General features: G+C 51.9%; 1 protein-coding gene across 7 annotated transcripts in view; it reads left to right on the top strand.

Moving 5' to 3' along the window:
• Positions 1-16,491, top strand: part of ASCC2 (activating signal cointegrator 1 complex subunit 2) — a 52,082-nt gene extending 35,591 nt beyond the window's left edge. For all 7 annotated transcript variants that reach the window (XM_032139290.2, XM_032139286.2, XM_058431342.1 and 4 more), the window contains 8 exons: positions 293-485; positions 2,878-3,092; positions 4,006-4,125; positions 11,485-11,584; positions 11,671-11,801; positions 12,580-12,682; positions 14,565-14,644; positions 15,914-16,491. In XM_032139290.2, the coding sequence (XP_031995181.1) occupies positions 293-485; positions 2,878-3,092; positions 4,006-4,125; positions 11,485-11,584; positions 11,671-11,801; positions 12,580-12,682; positions 14,565-14,644; positions 15,914-16,085 (1,114 nt within the window). In that variant the 3' untranslated portion in view covers positions 16,086-16,491. The remainder of the gene's footprint in view (positions 1-292; positions 486-2,877; positions 3,093-4,005; positions 4,126-11,484; positions 11,585-11,670; positions 11,802-12,579; positions 12,683-14,564; positions 14,645-15,913) is intronic.
• The last annotated feature ends 467 nt before the right edge of the window (positions 16,492-16,958 follow it).

The following is a 16,958-nucleotide window of genomic DNA, read 5'->3' as shown; positions in this document are numbered from 1 at the left end:
AGGAGCTGCTGGCTCATCCATATCTGTGCCCCAGGACACTGATGGCAGCCCTGGCCCTGTCTTTACTCAGAGCTGCTTTCTGCTGAGTGGCAGACACTAGGTTGTGAGGCCAGAGTGGCGGTAGTCTGGCCCATTTTCCCATGCAGCCCAGGTGCCCGTGGGCTATACCACTTAGGTATAGCCCAGAAAGTCCCTGGCAGGAACCATGTGGTCAGATGCTGGGGAGGGACTGAGAAATTATGCTGCTTCAGAGCTAGGAACCTAAGACAGACCCCTTAACAAGTCCTCATAGGGACGAGACGCGGACTGCCTACATCCTCCAGGCAGTCGAGAGTGCATGGGAAGGGGTGGACAGACGGAAAGCCACAGATGCGAAAGACCCAACGGTGACTGAGGAGCCTAATGGGGAGCCTAACGGGGTCATAGTGACGGCAGAGGCAGTCAGTCAAGCGTCATCACATCCGGAGAACTTGGAGGAAGAGGAGGTATGTGTCTGAGTGGCGCTTTTCCCTCTTTGCTTGTCACTCCTTGGCCCTATCTGAGAGGCTGGGGCAGCAGGAAACCTCCCTTCCTTGCTTTTATACTCAGGGAAAAAGGTATTTTTGGGAATAGACAGCCTCAAGCAACTGGTCAGTTCTGCGCTTCCTTTAGAGGGTCCCAAGCCAGGTACATACTGGACTGGGTGTGAGGAGAGAGCAAGTTGCTGCAACTGTCGAAGCCTTAGCTTCCGCTCTATAAAATGAAGAGGCGAAACTTTCCATGAATGTTTCCACAAGCCCTTCCCGGAGCTCTCCTCTAAATAGATAAAAGTGGAGCTCCTTTGGTTGCAACTGGGAACAGTGCCAAGTCCCACGGTTTGGCCTTTTTGGAAGCCCCTCCGTGGGGCTCCAGGATTCCATTGAACAAATGTAGAAACCTTGGATCTAGTGCCTTCTCTCCAGGCTTTTCCAGGACTGGCCAAATCTGTGGCTATCTTAATTGGCCACCAAGGCCAGGACTCTCCCTTGCATGTTGGGAGGCAGCATGATAAGCGAGATGAAGACCACACAGACTCGGGCCAGGCAGCTCAGGGGTGTGACCTGGTTCTGCCACTTGGCAGCTGTATGGCCTTAGGCATGTCACTCACATTGAACCTTGGTTCCTCATCTATAAGGTGGGGACAGATGCAGTGCCCACCTCCATGAGGTACTGAGATTCCCAGAGCTATCACATGGAATACCCTGAGCCTGGCTGGCCTTCAATGCTCCATTAACAAATGCCACTGTCCTTCCTCCCAGCCCAGACCCTGTGATTCCTGCAGGGCCTTGGAGAACAATGGCCTCCTTCACCTTTTCCCACCTTCTTCCCCATTTTGCTTCTTAGCAGACTCATGGAGATTTGTATTGTTGTGATCTGTAAATTTCCTTAAATTAAAAGGTTAACACAATTAAGTCACATTAAGCAATATATAAAATGCATGCCCCTTACTTAAAAAAGAGATCATAATTAAAGGGGAGCATCTCCACACAGTCCAGCTCTGGTGGTTGCTGTTCGCCTCCACCATCAGTCAACTTGTTGGAAAAGGACCTTGGATTAGTAGGAAGAATTGGTAGAAACCAGGGCTGTTTATGGAGGGCCTGGTCTGTGCCAAGTACTGTGCTCACTGGGTTTTGTGCCATCTTTGAACTATTTGAAACAACCCCATGAAGTGGGTGGTATAGACCCATTTTATAAGGAGGAAACTGAGGTTCAGAGAGGAGAAGCACCCTGCCCAAAGTCACACAGCCAGTAGCCCAGCTGGTAAGTCATACAGTCCCTTCAAAATTTTAATTTAATTAATCTATTTATTTATTTATTTATTTATTGAGATGGAGTTTTATTGCCCAGGCTGGAGAGCAATAGTGCAATCTCTGCTTACTGCAACCTCTGCCTCCTGGGATCAAGCGATTCTCCTGCCTCAGCCTCCTGAGTAACTGGGATTACAGACACCCGTCACCACACCCAGCTAACTTTTTGTATTTTTTTAGCAGAGATGGGGTTTCACCATGTTGGTCAGGCTGGTCTCAAACTCCTGACCTCAGATGATCCGCCTGCCTCAGCCTCCCAAAGTGCTGGGATTATAGGCATGAGCACCAGGCCAGGCCTAATTTATTTTATTTTATTTTTTATTTCTTGAGACAGGGTCTTGCTCTGTCACCCAGGCTGGAGTACAGTGGCTTGATCAAGCTCACTGCAGCCTCCACCTTCTGGGATCAAGTAATCCTCCCACCTCAGCCTCCTAAGTAGCTGGGACCACAGGCGCACGCCACCACGCCTGGCTAATTTTTTTAGTAGAGACAGGATTTCACTGTGTTGCCCAGGCTGGTCTCGAACTCCTGAGCTCAGGCAGTCCACCCGTCTCGGCCTCCCAAAGTGCTAGGATTACAGGCATGAGCCACCACGCCCGGCCGCCTGGCTACTTTTTAAAAATTTTTTGAACAGATGGGGTCTTGCTGTGTTGCTCAGGCTGGTCTTAACTCCTGAGCTCAAGTAATTCTCTTGCCTCAGCCTCCCAAAATGCTGGGATTATAGGTATGAGCCACTGTACCTGGCCTTAAATTTTTTTTATTTTTTATTGTTTATTTTCCTGGATATGTAGTAGGTGTATATATTTATAGGTTACATGAGCTATTTTGATACAGGCATTCAATAATCATAACAATCACGAGCCCCCTTTTTCAGAGAAGGAAATGGAGGCTCAGAGAGACTTGAGTCACTTGGCAAAGTTCCCACAGGCAGGAGGGGCAATCCCAGGACTTGAACCAGATCCCTGATGCCTGGTCCAGTGCTGTTTGGGGCCTGTCGCCGTATCACCGGCCCACTTAGCCTTCCCCTTCTTGGCTCTGGCTCTCACTACAGTGCATGGGAGCAGCTGCGGCTGTGGGCCCTGCCGTGTGTGGGGTGGAGCTGGACTCACTCATCTCCCAAGTGAAAGACCTGCTGCCAGACCTTGGTGAGGGCTTCATCCTGGCCTGCCTGGAGTACTACCACTACGACCCAGAGCAGGTGATCAACAATATCCTGGAGGAGCGGCTGGCCCCCACCCTCAGCCAGCTGGACCGCGACCTAGACAGGTGGGAGAGACAGGTGGGAGGAGGCTCCCGCTGCCCAGGCTGCCTCGGGGTGGGGCCCCTTCCTCTCTTCCTTCCCTCATTTATGGCCCAGGACTCAGCTTCTTCTCCCTTCCCAGCCATTTAAACTAAAGCCCTCTTTGGGGAAACATAAAAACCTTAGGCCCTGCCGGAGTTTTTCACTTGCCCCAGGCAGGGCAGAGAGCGTACACATCCCTGCCACACTTTGTGGGAAGGCTGATTAGAGTGCCATGGGTGTGTCTTCAGGGATGTGACACAGGGTTGTTGAGCCCTTCTGATCCCCTACATTCCTGACTTGCCCCTGTCATTACCACCTTCCCAGTAGATTTGTGAGAGAGGATGGCCACAGCTTCTCACTTTCATCACACCTACCATTTATTTGACCCACTGCTGCCCTGAAGGCTCCATGGGACAGCAGGAACCTGTGCCCGAAAGGGTGTTTCTTCCATGAGCAAGTGATGTTTACCAATCACTTGTTAACTTGAGAAGTTAGCTTTGTGCCTTTGGACAAGTTCCTCACACTCCTTGTGCCACATTTTACAGATGAGGGCACTGAGGCACAATGAGATTCAGTGATCTGTGACTATTGATCTTATGGGACTATTAACGAGCATTAAATGAGGGATAGCGCTTTTAAGAAACAGAAGGAAACCCTGTGTGAATGGCATGCAGGGAATGAGGGGGAGCTTTGTTTGAGGTGTGGCTGCATACCTAGGCAGGGGCCAGATCAGGCAGCGGCTTATCTCCCTCTTCAAGGTTTTGAGATTGTGTCCTAGGAGGGCCTGTTGAAGGGAACTAAAAAATCCGATGGATTTAACACAGCAGGGAGAAGTGGGGTGCAGATTGCATCAGCTGGCAGGGCGCCCTTAAATTGATCTCTGTGTCCCCCACCCAGAGAAATGAAACCAGACCCTACACCCCTGCTGACATCTCGCCACAACGTCTTCCAGAATGACGAGTTTGATGTGTTCAGCAGGGACTCAGTAGACCTGAGCCGGGTGCACAAGGGCAAGAGGTGAGTGCAGTGGGCCATGGGATTCCGATACCCCAACTCTGGAAGTGCAGAGAGGACACAGGGAAACCAAGGGCTCCATCTTTGCAGAACTGGCCATGGAGTATCAGCACAGGGATCCCTTCACAACCCTAGACCTGTGCACCCCCGGTGGTTAGGAGCAGGTTCTCTAATGATCAGCCTTCAGGTTCTGACTCTGTGCAGGGAGGCTGTTAGTGAATCCCCCTTGTTGATAGCAAAAGGCCAGAAGGGCCAAAACTATCCCCCTCTTCCCTTCTTCTTACATCTTTTAATGTGTTAACCATCAAATCACTGGTGGACAGCGCTTCCCAGAAACCACTCTTTGACCTGATTTTCCCTAGGCTGTGAGAAAATTAAGGACTTTGAGTGAGCTTTTCAGAAGGTGAACATACTCCACTTTATGGCCTTGCTATTTATGTTTAGTTTATGTCCTTCCTACTTTTTTGGCATTGAAAAGTCCGTTCATGATTTATTCATTTATTCAACAAATATTTGTCTAATACTTACAGCATTCTAGGCTCTGGATTAATTAGGTTCTGGGGATATAGTGGGGAGTGAAACAGACACGGCCCCTGCCCACGTGGAGTTTGCATTAATCAACTCATCAAACAAGCAACATCAAATTGCAGATATAACAAATATAACAAGCTGGAGGTGCACAGAATTCTGAGCCTTTGGTAGGGCTTCACCCCAGTCAGAAAGGCTCCTCTGAGAACATGACATGGGACCGAGAGCTAAAGGGTGAGGAGGGGTCAGTTCTGCAAAGGAGGGAAGGAGAAGCTTCCCAAGCAGAGTGAGCAACAGGGGCAGTGGTCCCGAGGCCATAGTGAGCACAGCAAAGGGTCCCATGAACCAACAAAGCCAGCATATTTTATGTTTTGGAAAGATCAGGGCCAAGTGCAGCGGCTCATGCCTAGTCTCAGCACTTTGGGAGGCCAAGGCAGGTGGATCACTTGAGTCCAGGAGTTTGAGACCAGCCTGGGCAACATGGCGAAACCCCATATCTGCAAAAAATAACAAAAATTACCTGGGTGTGCTGGCACACACCTATAATTGCAGCTACTCTGGAGGCTGAGGCGGTAAGATCACTTAAGCCCAGGAGGTCAAGGCTGCAGTGAGCTGTGATCGTGCCACTGTACTCCAGCCTGGGTGACACAGTAAGAGTCTGTCTCAAGAAAAAAAAATAAAAGAGTTCACTCAGCTTTGGAATGATGACCCATCAGAGGGACAGAGTCGGATGTCATGGTAAAGAGTACAACATCCAAGTAGAGAATGGCAAAATAAGGTGTATTCTAGTCCCCCAAAGTTCTGCATGGAATCTAGAAATCAGGGGACCTCTTTACAAGTACAGGCTGCTCTTTCACCATCACGTGGATGGGGTCCGTGAGGTTCAGAGAGGGAGGAGACCAGCCAGCCACGTTCTTGTGGTAGGAGCCCCAGTGGCGGAAATGCCAGCTGCTTCTTCAGTTAGGGCCCTGTGCTGTTACCCCTCCCTAGGGCTGTCCACTGCTAAAAGCTTGGCTGGCTGAGGGCTTGGGCAACCGGCGCAGGGCAACTACAAAGCCATCTGGCTGGCTGGACAGGAAGCACTTGCAAACTGCTTAGTCATACACATTGCAACACCCCCAAATCCCAGACTAGAGATGTTATCCTGCATCATTGCGACATCCCCAGATCCCAGGCCAAAGATGTTATCCTGGATCAGTGGCCGCTATTCCAGGCCAGTATGGCCCTCTGTAGCTCCACCGGTGGGCAAGGGGCAGACAAGGGGCCCTCCAGGCTGGTAGAAGCCTGGCCCCCTGCTCCAATCCAGGGAGCCTGATTGGTAAGTTCCCCACAGAGATTAGCCATCTCTGGACATGGCCTTTCACCTTGATCTGTGGTTTTGCCCAGGGCCCATGGTATTGTAAAGTTTCATCTCACCCCACCTAGGTCATAAGTCACCTACGAGCATTTGCCAAGGGGCTGGTCCCAGCTGTCAGGGTCAGTAGAGTGGCTGGCATTGAGGTGGCCAGGTTTCTGGAACACTGTGCCCTTGTTCCTGGGGCCCTCTGGGCTGCCACGCGGAGAGACTCACTGTGCTGGGTAGCCCAGGGGCTGCAGATTGCAAAGAGGCAAAGCCTCCATTCATGTGTTCATTATTTATTTATTCATTCAGCAAATATTTATTAAGCGATTTACTAGCACCAGATCCTATGCTAGACACCAGGGAAACAGGGTGAGCTGGATACCCAGGCCTTGCCCTCAAATGATCATGAGAAAGACCATTAAACAAGTAAGGACAGAGTGGGAGGTGCTGGAGTGGGGTACACAGGAACTTCGGCAGGGACACATGTCCTAATCACATGATAAATTAGGTAGGACACTGCAGATGGTACTGGAGTTAAAATGTGTTTGTTGTTGAATCAGATAGGTTTTACTCAGTGCTTAAGCAGTAAGGAAATCTGTTCCCTTGCATGACAAGGCGGTGTAAGGTAGGGCAGTCTAGGCTTGGTTGACCTATCATCCAGAATGTATCTTTCCTGTCTCTTGGGGCCTCACTTCATGGTCAGGCTACTTCCTTTGAGGCTGCAGGGGGGCTGCAGCTGTTTCTACTATGGCTTCCAGAGATGACAGTGCCAGGAGATAGTCCAGACCAGGTCTTCCTGTGTCTGTCCGAGAGACTAGGATACCTTTCCCAGAAGTCTCCAATACCCCTCATATCTCATCAGGAAAACCAACTCACAGAGTCCAGGCCTGGAGCTCCAGGGTGAAACAGAAAGGTAGAAAGACCTAAGAAAATGTAGGGTCTATTTGGAGAATGGGTGAGGTGCAGCATGGCTATTGTGGAGACATCAATACATGTGCTACAGGTATATCATAGCCAGTGAAGGAGTCAGTGGGCGAGAGGCAGGGTCCCCTAATACCTTTGGACCATTCCATGGTGCCCTGGAAGATAACATATGTTCTAAAAATGTCTGTGCCGGCTGGGCGTGGTGGCTCACGCCTGTAATCCCTGCACTTTGGGAGGCCGAGGTGGGTGGATCACCTGAGGTCAGGAGTTCAAAACCAACCTGGCCAACATGGTGAAACCCCATCTCTACTAAAAATACAAAAAATTAGCCAGGCGTGGTGGCAGGCGTCTGTAATCCCAGTTACTCAGGAGGCTGAGGCAGGAGAATCGCTTGAACCTGGGAGGTGGAGGTTGCGGTGAGCCAGGATCATGCCATTGCACTCCATCCTGGGCAACAAGAGTGAAACCCTGTCTCAAAAAATAATAATAATTAAAAATTTTTTTAGAATGTCTGTGCCCTTGGTCTGCCTTTTGGGGAGTCACAGAGCACATTAAGGCTCTGAAAAGTCCTGTAGTAAAAGAAACAGGATTCACTTTGTTGAGCCCAGAAAGTGCTGGATCTGCTTCTACATGTCATTTCTTTCTCACATCAGCCCTGGGAAGTGGGTGCCGAGAGAAGGAACTGAGACTTAGCAAGGATAAGGGACTTGCCTGTGGTCACACAGCCCAGGAAGTGGCAAAGAAGAGCTGAATCAGGAGAACTGTGTCTGGCCCTGGCTTTGCTCTTAATAGCTGTGTGACCTTAAGAGGGTTGCTCTGCCTCTCTGGATCCCGATTCTTCACCTGGAAAAGGAGGAGTCTTGCTTCCGCAGGCTCTTTAGAAGTTCAAAGGCAGGAGTCACCCTGCTAAGGACTAGTTTGAATTGGGCCTTGAAGGACAGGCTTGAGGAGATGAGGAAGGGAAAGGTGGCCAGGTTTCAGGGGCACCTGCATATTCCCTGGGCTTGCTTCCATCTTGGAGGCTGAGGAAGCTACCTGCTCCAGAGGGTCTCTTCAGCCACTGTTGCCTGTGTTTCCAGGCTTGACTGAAGTTCTGGCCTCTGATGCATCTTCTCCCAGCTGGCTTTGGTCCTGATTTTTCTTTTTCCTTCCTGGCTCCAAATGAGGTCTGGGGCCAAGGTTGCACCTCCCTAGACAAGCTGCCCGGGTGCCCCGGCTTCACTGTCCCTACCTGTGTCTTCTTCCAGGGCACAGCTAGGGTGGGTGGAGCTTGCCATGCTTCTCTGCCTGGTCCTGCCAGGGAGCCACATAACCAGAGGCCACACAGCATGAAAGAACTGCCCCACTGCACAGAACCAGGGACGGGATGGACCAGAAGCCGAAGATGTAGCAGAAAGGATGATGACGCCTCTCATTCTTCCTCAGTCTCCTGGCCCAGCGCAGGTCCTGGAACCTATTAGGCCCTTAGGAAATATGTGTCAAATGCATGGGTGTGCTCCTACCAGTGGCACTTACCACCTGAACAAGCTTAGGCTCCTTTTTCTTCCTCTCTACCTCTTTTTCAGCTTAGCAAAGAAAGCCAGGTACAGGGCCAAGGTCACAGTCACAGGCCCCTTCCCTGGTAGATGTGAGAGATTTCTTTGAACTGAGATTTCTCCCTGGTCTAAATGAAGTGCACCATCCCTCCTGCCATACCCTGGGGCTCCTGGTCCAACCAAGTAACCCCCTACCATGGAGCCTCCATTACCCCTTCCTGTAGACGCCCAGTCAGACCTCCTGAACCAAGTTCATTCCCTTTGTTTCCAGGGCCTCCGTTCAGCACATTTCATGTTGACTGGTCTGTCATCTCCACTACACTGAGTTCATGAGGGCAGATCTCTATTTTCTTCATTTCTGAATCTCTCCCCCGCTCAGCCTCATGCCCTGCCTGGCACAGAGCAGGTCCTTAATAAAGACTACTAAAAAAAAAAATACAAAAAATTAGCTGGGCATGGTGGCACACACCTGTAGTCCCAGCTACTCGGGAGGCTAAGGCAGGAGAATCCCTTGAACCCGGCTGGTGGAGGTTGAGTGAGCTGAGATCGCGCCACTGCACTCCAGCCTGGGCAACAGAGCAAGAGTCCGTCTCAAAAAAAAAAGATGTGAAGGGAGGCAAACCCTAGCCTGCCACACTGAAGGCTGCAGTCCTGATCTGCCCTGGCTGCCAGGCAGACAGCCCGACAGACTGAGATGGACTCAGACGCCTGCCTCTCCCTGCACCAAAAGCCAGTTAATAGAAGATTTTTATGGAAGCTGTGTTTGGCTTTGTGTCTTTTCTTTTTTTTTATTATCTTACCCTTGATACATTCCAGAGACCCGATTTCACAGCTAAGCTGGATTTTCTTGCCTGGCATCTCATATTGGTTTTCCCCTGCAGGGCTAGAAGCTACATTCCACAGGCCTGGGTATGTTTCTGACAAGCCAGGTTTTTTCACAGGTTTGCAAAGCCTCAAGTTGAGAAGCCTCAGTCCCTGCCGAGGCTGTGCTGCAGCTCACTCGTGACCCAAACATGTCCCTTCCCCCACCCAATGCACCCGAGTTTCCTCACCTGTAACATGACCGGAGTTGGGCTTCCAAACATTTTCTTCCAGTGAAATTTTACATGGAAACTTGAGCTGTGGAAGAGACAGAAGGCTGCTGTAGTGAGGTGGGGGTGATAGGAAGAGGACTGGGAACCCCCTTTTCTTACACCTCAAAGGGCCCTATGGCTCCCTTGAGCTCAGTCAGCCACATGTGGCTTTACTGCTTCTTAAATTTTTGTTTGTTGGCAAGGAAATGTCATTTTTGAAAAAACAATAAATGAATAAAAATTTTAAAATGAAAAAAATTTTGTTTAAGAGATCCAGGCTGGGCACAGTAGCTCACACCTATAATCCCAGCACTTTGGAAGGCTGAAGCAGAGGATCACTTGAGCCCAGGAGATCAAGACCAGCCTGGGCAATATAGTGAGACCCTGTCTCTACAAATTTAAAAATTAGGCTGGGCACAGTGGCTCATTCCTGTAATCCTAGCACTTTGGGAGGTTGAGGCAAGCAGATCACTTGAGACCAGGAGTTCCAGACCAGCCTGGCCAACATGGCAGATGTCCCATCTCTATAACAGAATACAAAAATTAGCCAGAAATGGTGGCACGCACCTGTACTCCCAGCTACTCAGGAGCCTGAGGCACGAGAATCGCTTGAGCCCAGGAGGCGGAGATTGCAATGAGCCGAGATCATATCACTGCCCTCTAGCCTGTAACAAAAAAAAAACAGAGAGATTTAGACAACTCCAGGTGCTTCCAAGCAGTAACCACTGTCATTTGGCGTGGGGCTTCCTAGCCTTCTCTCTGCATTGTCATGCATAGGTGTGTGGCCATAGAAACAGAGTTAGTGTGGTTTGCTTTTGGGATCATACTGTATGCATTTTTCTGTAGCTTGCTTTTTTTCCTTGGGAATAAGTGAGAATTATTTCCGCGTCAGCACAAATAGATCAATGTCTTTCTTGACAACTACCACACAGCGATCTAATACAGATGTGGCACAGTTCATTTGCCTCTTTCACTCATGATGGACATTAGTTGCTTTCCATTTTTCACTGTTGCAAACAATGCTGAAAAGAAAATCCCTAATCAGACCTCTGTACACACAGCCGGTGTTTCTTTAGGGTAGATGCCTTGACAGGGAATATCCTGGTTGAAAGGTATGCACATTTTACCTTTTTTATTTATTTATTTATTTTGAGACGGAGTCTCGCTCTGTCACCCAGGCTGGAGTGCAGTGGCATGATCTCGGCTCACTGCAACCTCTGCCTCCCAGGTTCAAGCGATTCTGCCTCACCCTCCGGTGTAACTGGGATTACAGGCACTTGCCACTATGCCCGGCTAATTTTTGTATTTTTAGTAGAGACAGGGTTTCGCCATCTTGGCCAGGCTGGTCTTGAACTCCTGACCTTGTGATCCACCCTCCTCGGCCTCCTAAAGTGTTGGGATTACAGGAGTGAGCCACTGCGCCCAGCCCCATTTTACCTTTTAACAGTGGCTCTTGGCCGGGCACAGTGGCTCACGCCTGTAATCCCAGCACTTTGGGAGGCTGAGGTGGGGGGATCACTCGCAGTCAGGAGTTTGAGGCCAACCTGGCCAACATGGTGAAACCCCATCTCTAATAAAAATACAAAAATTAACCGGGCCTGTAGTCCCAGCTACACAGGAGGCTGAGACAGAAGAATCGCTTGAACCTGGGAGGCGGAGGTTGCAATGAGCCAAGATCGTGCCACTGCACTCCAGCCTGGGCGACACAGCAAGACTTCCTCTCAAAAAAAAAAACAAAACAGTGGCTCTTGGGATGCCCTCTAAAGTGTCTGGAGCCATCCTTATGGGCACCAGCAGCAGTGAGAATCCCACCTCCCACGCCCTCACCAATGCTTGATTTCATTTGTCTCTGTAACAGTCTGAGGGCTAGAGCAGTTAAGCCAGTGGTCTCTGGACCCTCTGTACCCTGCGGCCTTCCAAGCCTGATGGTTTTCTTTCTCTTTCTGCTGTTCCTTCTCAGCACCAGGAAGGAGGAAAACACACGGAGTTTGCTCAACGACAAGCGTGCAGTGGCGGCACAGCGGCAGCGCTACGAGCAGTACAGTGTGGTGGTGGAGGAGGTAGGCCACGAAGTCCAGGTCTCTGCTGGGCCAGGGAGACTGGGCCAGCCCCTGAGCCCCCCAAACCCATGCTTATGCCATTGCAGGTGCCACTGCAGCCAGGCGAGAGCCTGCCCTACCACAGTGGCTACTACGAGGATGAGTACGATGACACATACGATGGCAACCAGGTGGGCGCCAATGATGCAGACTCTGACGATGAGCTCATCAGCCGCAGGTGAGGCTGTAGTGGGGGTGGCATTCCAGGGCAGAGCAGCTCTCAGGCCCGTGGGGCTCCCTCACCCACTTGTTTACACAGATGTGGCAGATCCAGGGCCCAAACCCAGTCCTCCTGACTCCTAATCCAGTGCTCCTCCACCCCAGCCCACCCTGAATGGGGCAGCATTTATTCGGTGTCATGCAGTAGCTTTGCATTTTTCTTTTTTGAGACAGAGTTTCACTCTGTCGCCCAGGCTGGAGTGCGGTGATGGAATCATGGCTTACTGCAGCCTTGACCTCCTGGACTACAAGTGATCATCCCACCTCAGCCTGCTAACTTTTTTTATTTTTTGCAGAGGTGGGGTTTTCACTATGTTGCCCAGACTAGTCTCACCTCCTGGGCTCAAGCGATCCTTCCACCTCCACCTCTCAAAGTGTGGGTATTATAGGCGTGAGCCACCGCGCTCAGTCCATTTTTCTTCTTAATTGAAGAAAACGTTTTCAGGTGGAATGTTACAGTGATTCCCCAATACAGATCCAAGCAGAGCTGTCCTGACTGAAGAGAGGACTGGAGACCCTCCTGGCCCCATATCAGTTGCCCCCTCAACCCCACCTCAAATTCTGTTAACCTCAGAGAATCCAGGGGCTGGAGCAAAGCTGGCTTGAAAGCTGTTTGGTTTTTCCCAGCCTCCTGAGCCCTCCTGGCGGCCCCATCTCACCCAACCAGGTTCCCTCCTCGTGGCTCTTGCTCCTAGTTGAACCTCGTTCTTTGATCTCATTTCTCTCCACACCCTCAGGCCATTCACCATCCCTCAGGTGCTGAGAACCAAAGTGCCTAGAGAAGGGCAGGAGGAGGATGACGACGATGAGGAAGACGAGGCTGACGAGGAGGCTCCCAAGGTACCTCCCTGGCAGGTGGCAGATGAAGGGGAGAGTGCAGTTCTGAAGGGTGAATCAGAAGTGCCCCTCACCCCTCCCTATGTCTGGCCCTGAGGCAGCCCCAGCATCACTGGCAGGGACAGGAGGAGTCCCTTTGAGCCCAGATGTCTGCTTGGAGAGCTACTGGCTTAGAACTCACTTCTGCTGCCCACTAGTGAGGACCCAGGGGACAGATTAAAGGCAGGGCCTCTGAGCCGCCAGCTTCATTATTAGGCCCAGGAGCCTGGGGGTCAGGAGAAGGGCAGTTAGCAGCACCATGCCCAGGATGGCAATTCTTAAAATCAGAGAGGAGTTAGAGCCCAAGGGCCCTGGGAGGTCATCTGGATCGGTAAGTTAGAAAATTCTACTTTTTAGCAGCTAAACTTTTTATTTGAATGAAATCTTAACTAGAACCTCAACATATAGAACAGATAAAAGTGGTACTGCTCAGGTGATGGGGCAGCAACCTAGGATCATGCCCCACACCAGGGTGACAAATTCAGATGTTTCTGAGGCCAGGTCACCAACAGCAATGAGTAGCGGGGCCTGGTGGGGACTGCGCTGAGCAGTGGGACGCACATGCCCTTCCTCAGGGGCTCCTCGGTGCAAGCACAGACTCAGAGTTTCCATAGATTTCTCTGCTTCTCAGGCAAGGGGTCAGCCCAGATTTTTATGTAAAATCTACCAGTTTTGTGTGTGTGTGTGTGTGTGTGTTGTTGTTGTTGTTGTTTTGGAGATGGAGTCCCACTCTCGTCATCCAGGCTGGAGTGCAATGGTGTAATCTTGGCTCACTGCAACCTCCGCCTCCCGGATTCAAGTGATTCTCCTGCCTCAGCCTCCCAAGTAGCTGGGATTACAGGAGCTCGCCACCAGGCCCGGCTAATTTTTTGTATTTTCAGTAAAGACGGGGTTTCACCATGTTGGCCAGGCTGGTCTCCAACTCCTGACCTCAGGTGATCCACCTGCCTTGGCCTCCCAAAGTGCTGGGATTACAGGCATGAGCCACCACACCCAGCCTTCTTATTATTATTTTTAGAGACAGAGTCTCGCTTTGTTGCCTAGGCTGAGGTGCAGTGGTGCAGGCATGGCTTACTACAGCCTCGAACTCCTGGGCCCGAGCAATCCTCCCACCTCAGCTTCCCTAGTAGGGGGGATTATGGGCTCACACCACTACGCCTGGCTAGTTTTCGTATGTTTTTGTAGAGATGGGATCTCACAGTGTTGGCCAGGCTGGTATCAGACTCCTGGACTCAAGTGATCCTCCCACCTTGACCTCCCAAAGTGCTGGGATAACAGATGTGAATTACAGTGTCTGGCCTTTTTTTTTCTTTTTTAAAGCTACTGGCCACCAAAGCCTGTCTGTGGTCCCTAGGTCCTGGTTTTTCCTTGCACTGTTGGCACAGAAGGCTGTCCTTAAGAGTGGGCACTCCCACACATGCCGCTGGTGGTGCCACAGTGAGGCCTAGGCCTGCAGCTCCCGGGACCACTCAGCTCCCACTGGTGGCTCCCGCAGCCTTCAGGGCCCTGCACGGCCTCACACAGTGGCCATCCTGGCCTCCCCGCCACTCCCATTTGTCATTGTTATGCCATAACTATGGTCTATCCACTCTACCAGCCTGTCCAGGAAGCCTCAGTCCCTTCAGCTGCCACCCACTCAGGGAAGAGGTGGGGCAGGGGGCTCCCAATGGAAACCTCAGATCACAGTAATACCACCCCATTCCTGGGCATTGCTCTGCCAGGCTGCAGCTTCCCCCCACACCTGGCATGGAGGCATCGACAAGCTTCACTTGAGCAGGGCCTCACCACCGCTTAGGAAAATGCGGCAGCTCCTGACTCCAGATTTGGTCTCCTCTCCCTTCCACAGCCCGACCATTTCGTGCAGGACCCTGCAGTGCTGAGAGAGAAGGCAGAAGCCAGGCGCATGGCCTTTCTCGCCAAGAAAGGGTGAGCATTCAAGGGGCTGCTTCTGGGGGGACCCCTCCCACCATCTGGGGAGGGCCCAGCCAGCCGCCCAGGAAACCCACACGTACACCCTAAGTGCTCCATGTGTATTTAGTTCTCACGACAACCCGGTGAAGTAGCTACCATTATCACTATCCTCATTTGACAGATGAAAAAACTCAGGCCCAGAGACATTAAGTAACCAGCCAGAAGTCACATAGCTAGTAGGTGATGGAGCCCAGATGGCTCAGCTCCAGGGTCCCCACTCATAACCATTACTTGGTGAACACAGGAGGGGATTTATCACCCAACACGTCCAGGGCTAGCTGATATCAGGCAGAGTGTAAATGTGAGAGAGCTCAGACAGACAGACACACATCCTTTCTGGCTGATAGAGGTATGGAAGTGACAGACACTTGAGTTGGGCCCCTAAGGGTGAAAAGGGCTCAGAGGAGTTTGTCATATGAGGGCAGAAAAGTAAGAAAGCAGGCGTGGTCAGGAGAGGGATCTTCGAGGGGAGCTGAGATCAGTACCCAGAGACTCCTCATCCAGGCCCCACATCTTCCCAGTGAGGAAACATTGAGGAGGGACAAGGATCTGCCTCCACCTAAGGCCAAGCCAGGAGTAGAAGCCCACTCCTGCATCCCGGCCCTAGGCTTCATGCAGCACTGTCTGCTGGATGCAGGAGGCCTGGCCACAGGGAAGGCATTTGGATTTCATTCTGAAGGCAGTGGGGAGCCACAGAAGGTTGTTGAGCAGGGAGCAGAGCCACCCTGACTTCTCATCCATCCCAGCCCCCTGAGTGCGGAGCTCTGGCAAATCCCAGTGGTCAAGATGGTCTGAAAGGGCCCTAGGTCGCATCTGTGAGTGCACTTGGTCTTTGGAGGCTGCCAGGCAAAGCCCTAGGGTGGAGAACAGGAGTAATGTCTCAGCTGCAGCATGTGGCCCAGATAGAGAAAGGAGACCCACCTGAAGCCCTCCCCGTCTCCTGTAGGCTGTGTCAGCTCTCTAGCTGTTCCTCCGCTACACGTAGCAGTGGGCAGACCTGGAAGCAAGGCCCAGAGAAGAGAAAACACCAGGCTCAGGGCTGGTCAGAGCCCCAGGGCCCTGCCCCTGCCGGGCTCCATCTCTCCTTCCATCTGAAGTTGGGACATGAGTGACCAGGCCCAGTCTGTGTCCTCTCCCAGTGAACACCAAGGCAGGCTGTGGGCTCTCCCGCCAGAGCCTCTTCCGGCTGACAGGTTCTTGTGGGTTGGGTTGTTCCTCCCTCAGGTACCGGCATGACAGCTCAACAGCAGTGGCCGGCAGCCCCCGAGGCCATGGGCAGAGCCGCGAGACAACCCAGGAACGCAGGAAGAAGGAAGCCAACAAGGCGACAAGAGCCAACCACAACCGGAGAACCATGGCCGACCGCAAGAGGAGCAAAGGCATGATCCCATCCTGAGGTCTGGTGCAGGGCCAGCTGGGAGGCAGCGGCACAAGACTCACCAGGCCGCGCTCCCATTGCCTGGGGCCTCCTCACTAGGGGCCCCAAGTTCAACTCGACCCCTCAACAGCCTCAGCTTTGCAGCCCCTGAGAAGGCCGCGTCTCATCTACCAGCCAGCCATGAGCGCCTTCCTGCAGAACACACAGTGCCTTATGCCACAGCCGAAGAATCCGTGGGGCCGGCAAGCAGGCACCTTCCCCCAGCTGTGCTGGCGGGAAAGAGATGGGGATGGAGTCCCAAGGCAAGCGCCCCAAACCTCGGGCCACAAGACACCACTTCCCCTTTACCCTGGACAGCAGGAAACCTGTATATTCAAAAACAGAAAAAGGCCTGCTAATAAAATTTTTGACCCTTTCAAACGAAGATCTGTGTATGCCCATGACCCACATTCCCTGTGTCTCATTCTTCAGGGACAGCCGCCAGCTGGAGGACAGGAAGGCAGGATGGTCACTGTGCTCTCTCTGTCATCCTCTCCTGCTTGTGGCTCCTGTAACCCCCCTAATGCTGCTCTGCCTTGCTGTGTGACCCCAGAACATCACCACCTTCTCTGAGCCTCCAGTCCTTGCTAGTGGAATGAAGGGCTGGGTGGGGTGAGCCCCTGTGGTCTTTTCCATTTTCTCATTCAGTTGTGACAGCTCCACTGTAGGAGGTAGGTACCATTTTCAGCCCGGTAGTACAGATAAGGAAAATGAGGCACCGAAGGCTGAAGGCACCTGCCCCGGCCACAGCTAGGAAGTGGCAGAACAGGGATTGGACCCTGGCCTTTACAGGGCTCTAGACCCCTGTAGGTGGTGTCATCTCTATCTCACAACTGGCCCAAGGACATTCAG

The sequence above is a fragment of the Hylobates moloch genome, unplaced genomic scaffold, assembly GCF_009828535.3.
Source record: "Hylobates moloch isolate HMO894 unplaced genomic scaffold, HMol_V3 SCAFFOLD_19, whole genome shotgun sequence".
Lineage (NCBI taxonomy): Eukaryota > Metazoa > Chordata > Mammalia > Primates > Hylobatidae > Hylobates > Hylobates moloch.
The sequence above is the reverse complement of the archived record's forward strand: the minus strand, read 5'-3'. Positions and strand labels throughout refer to the sequence as shown.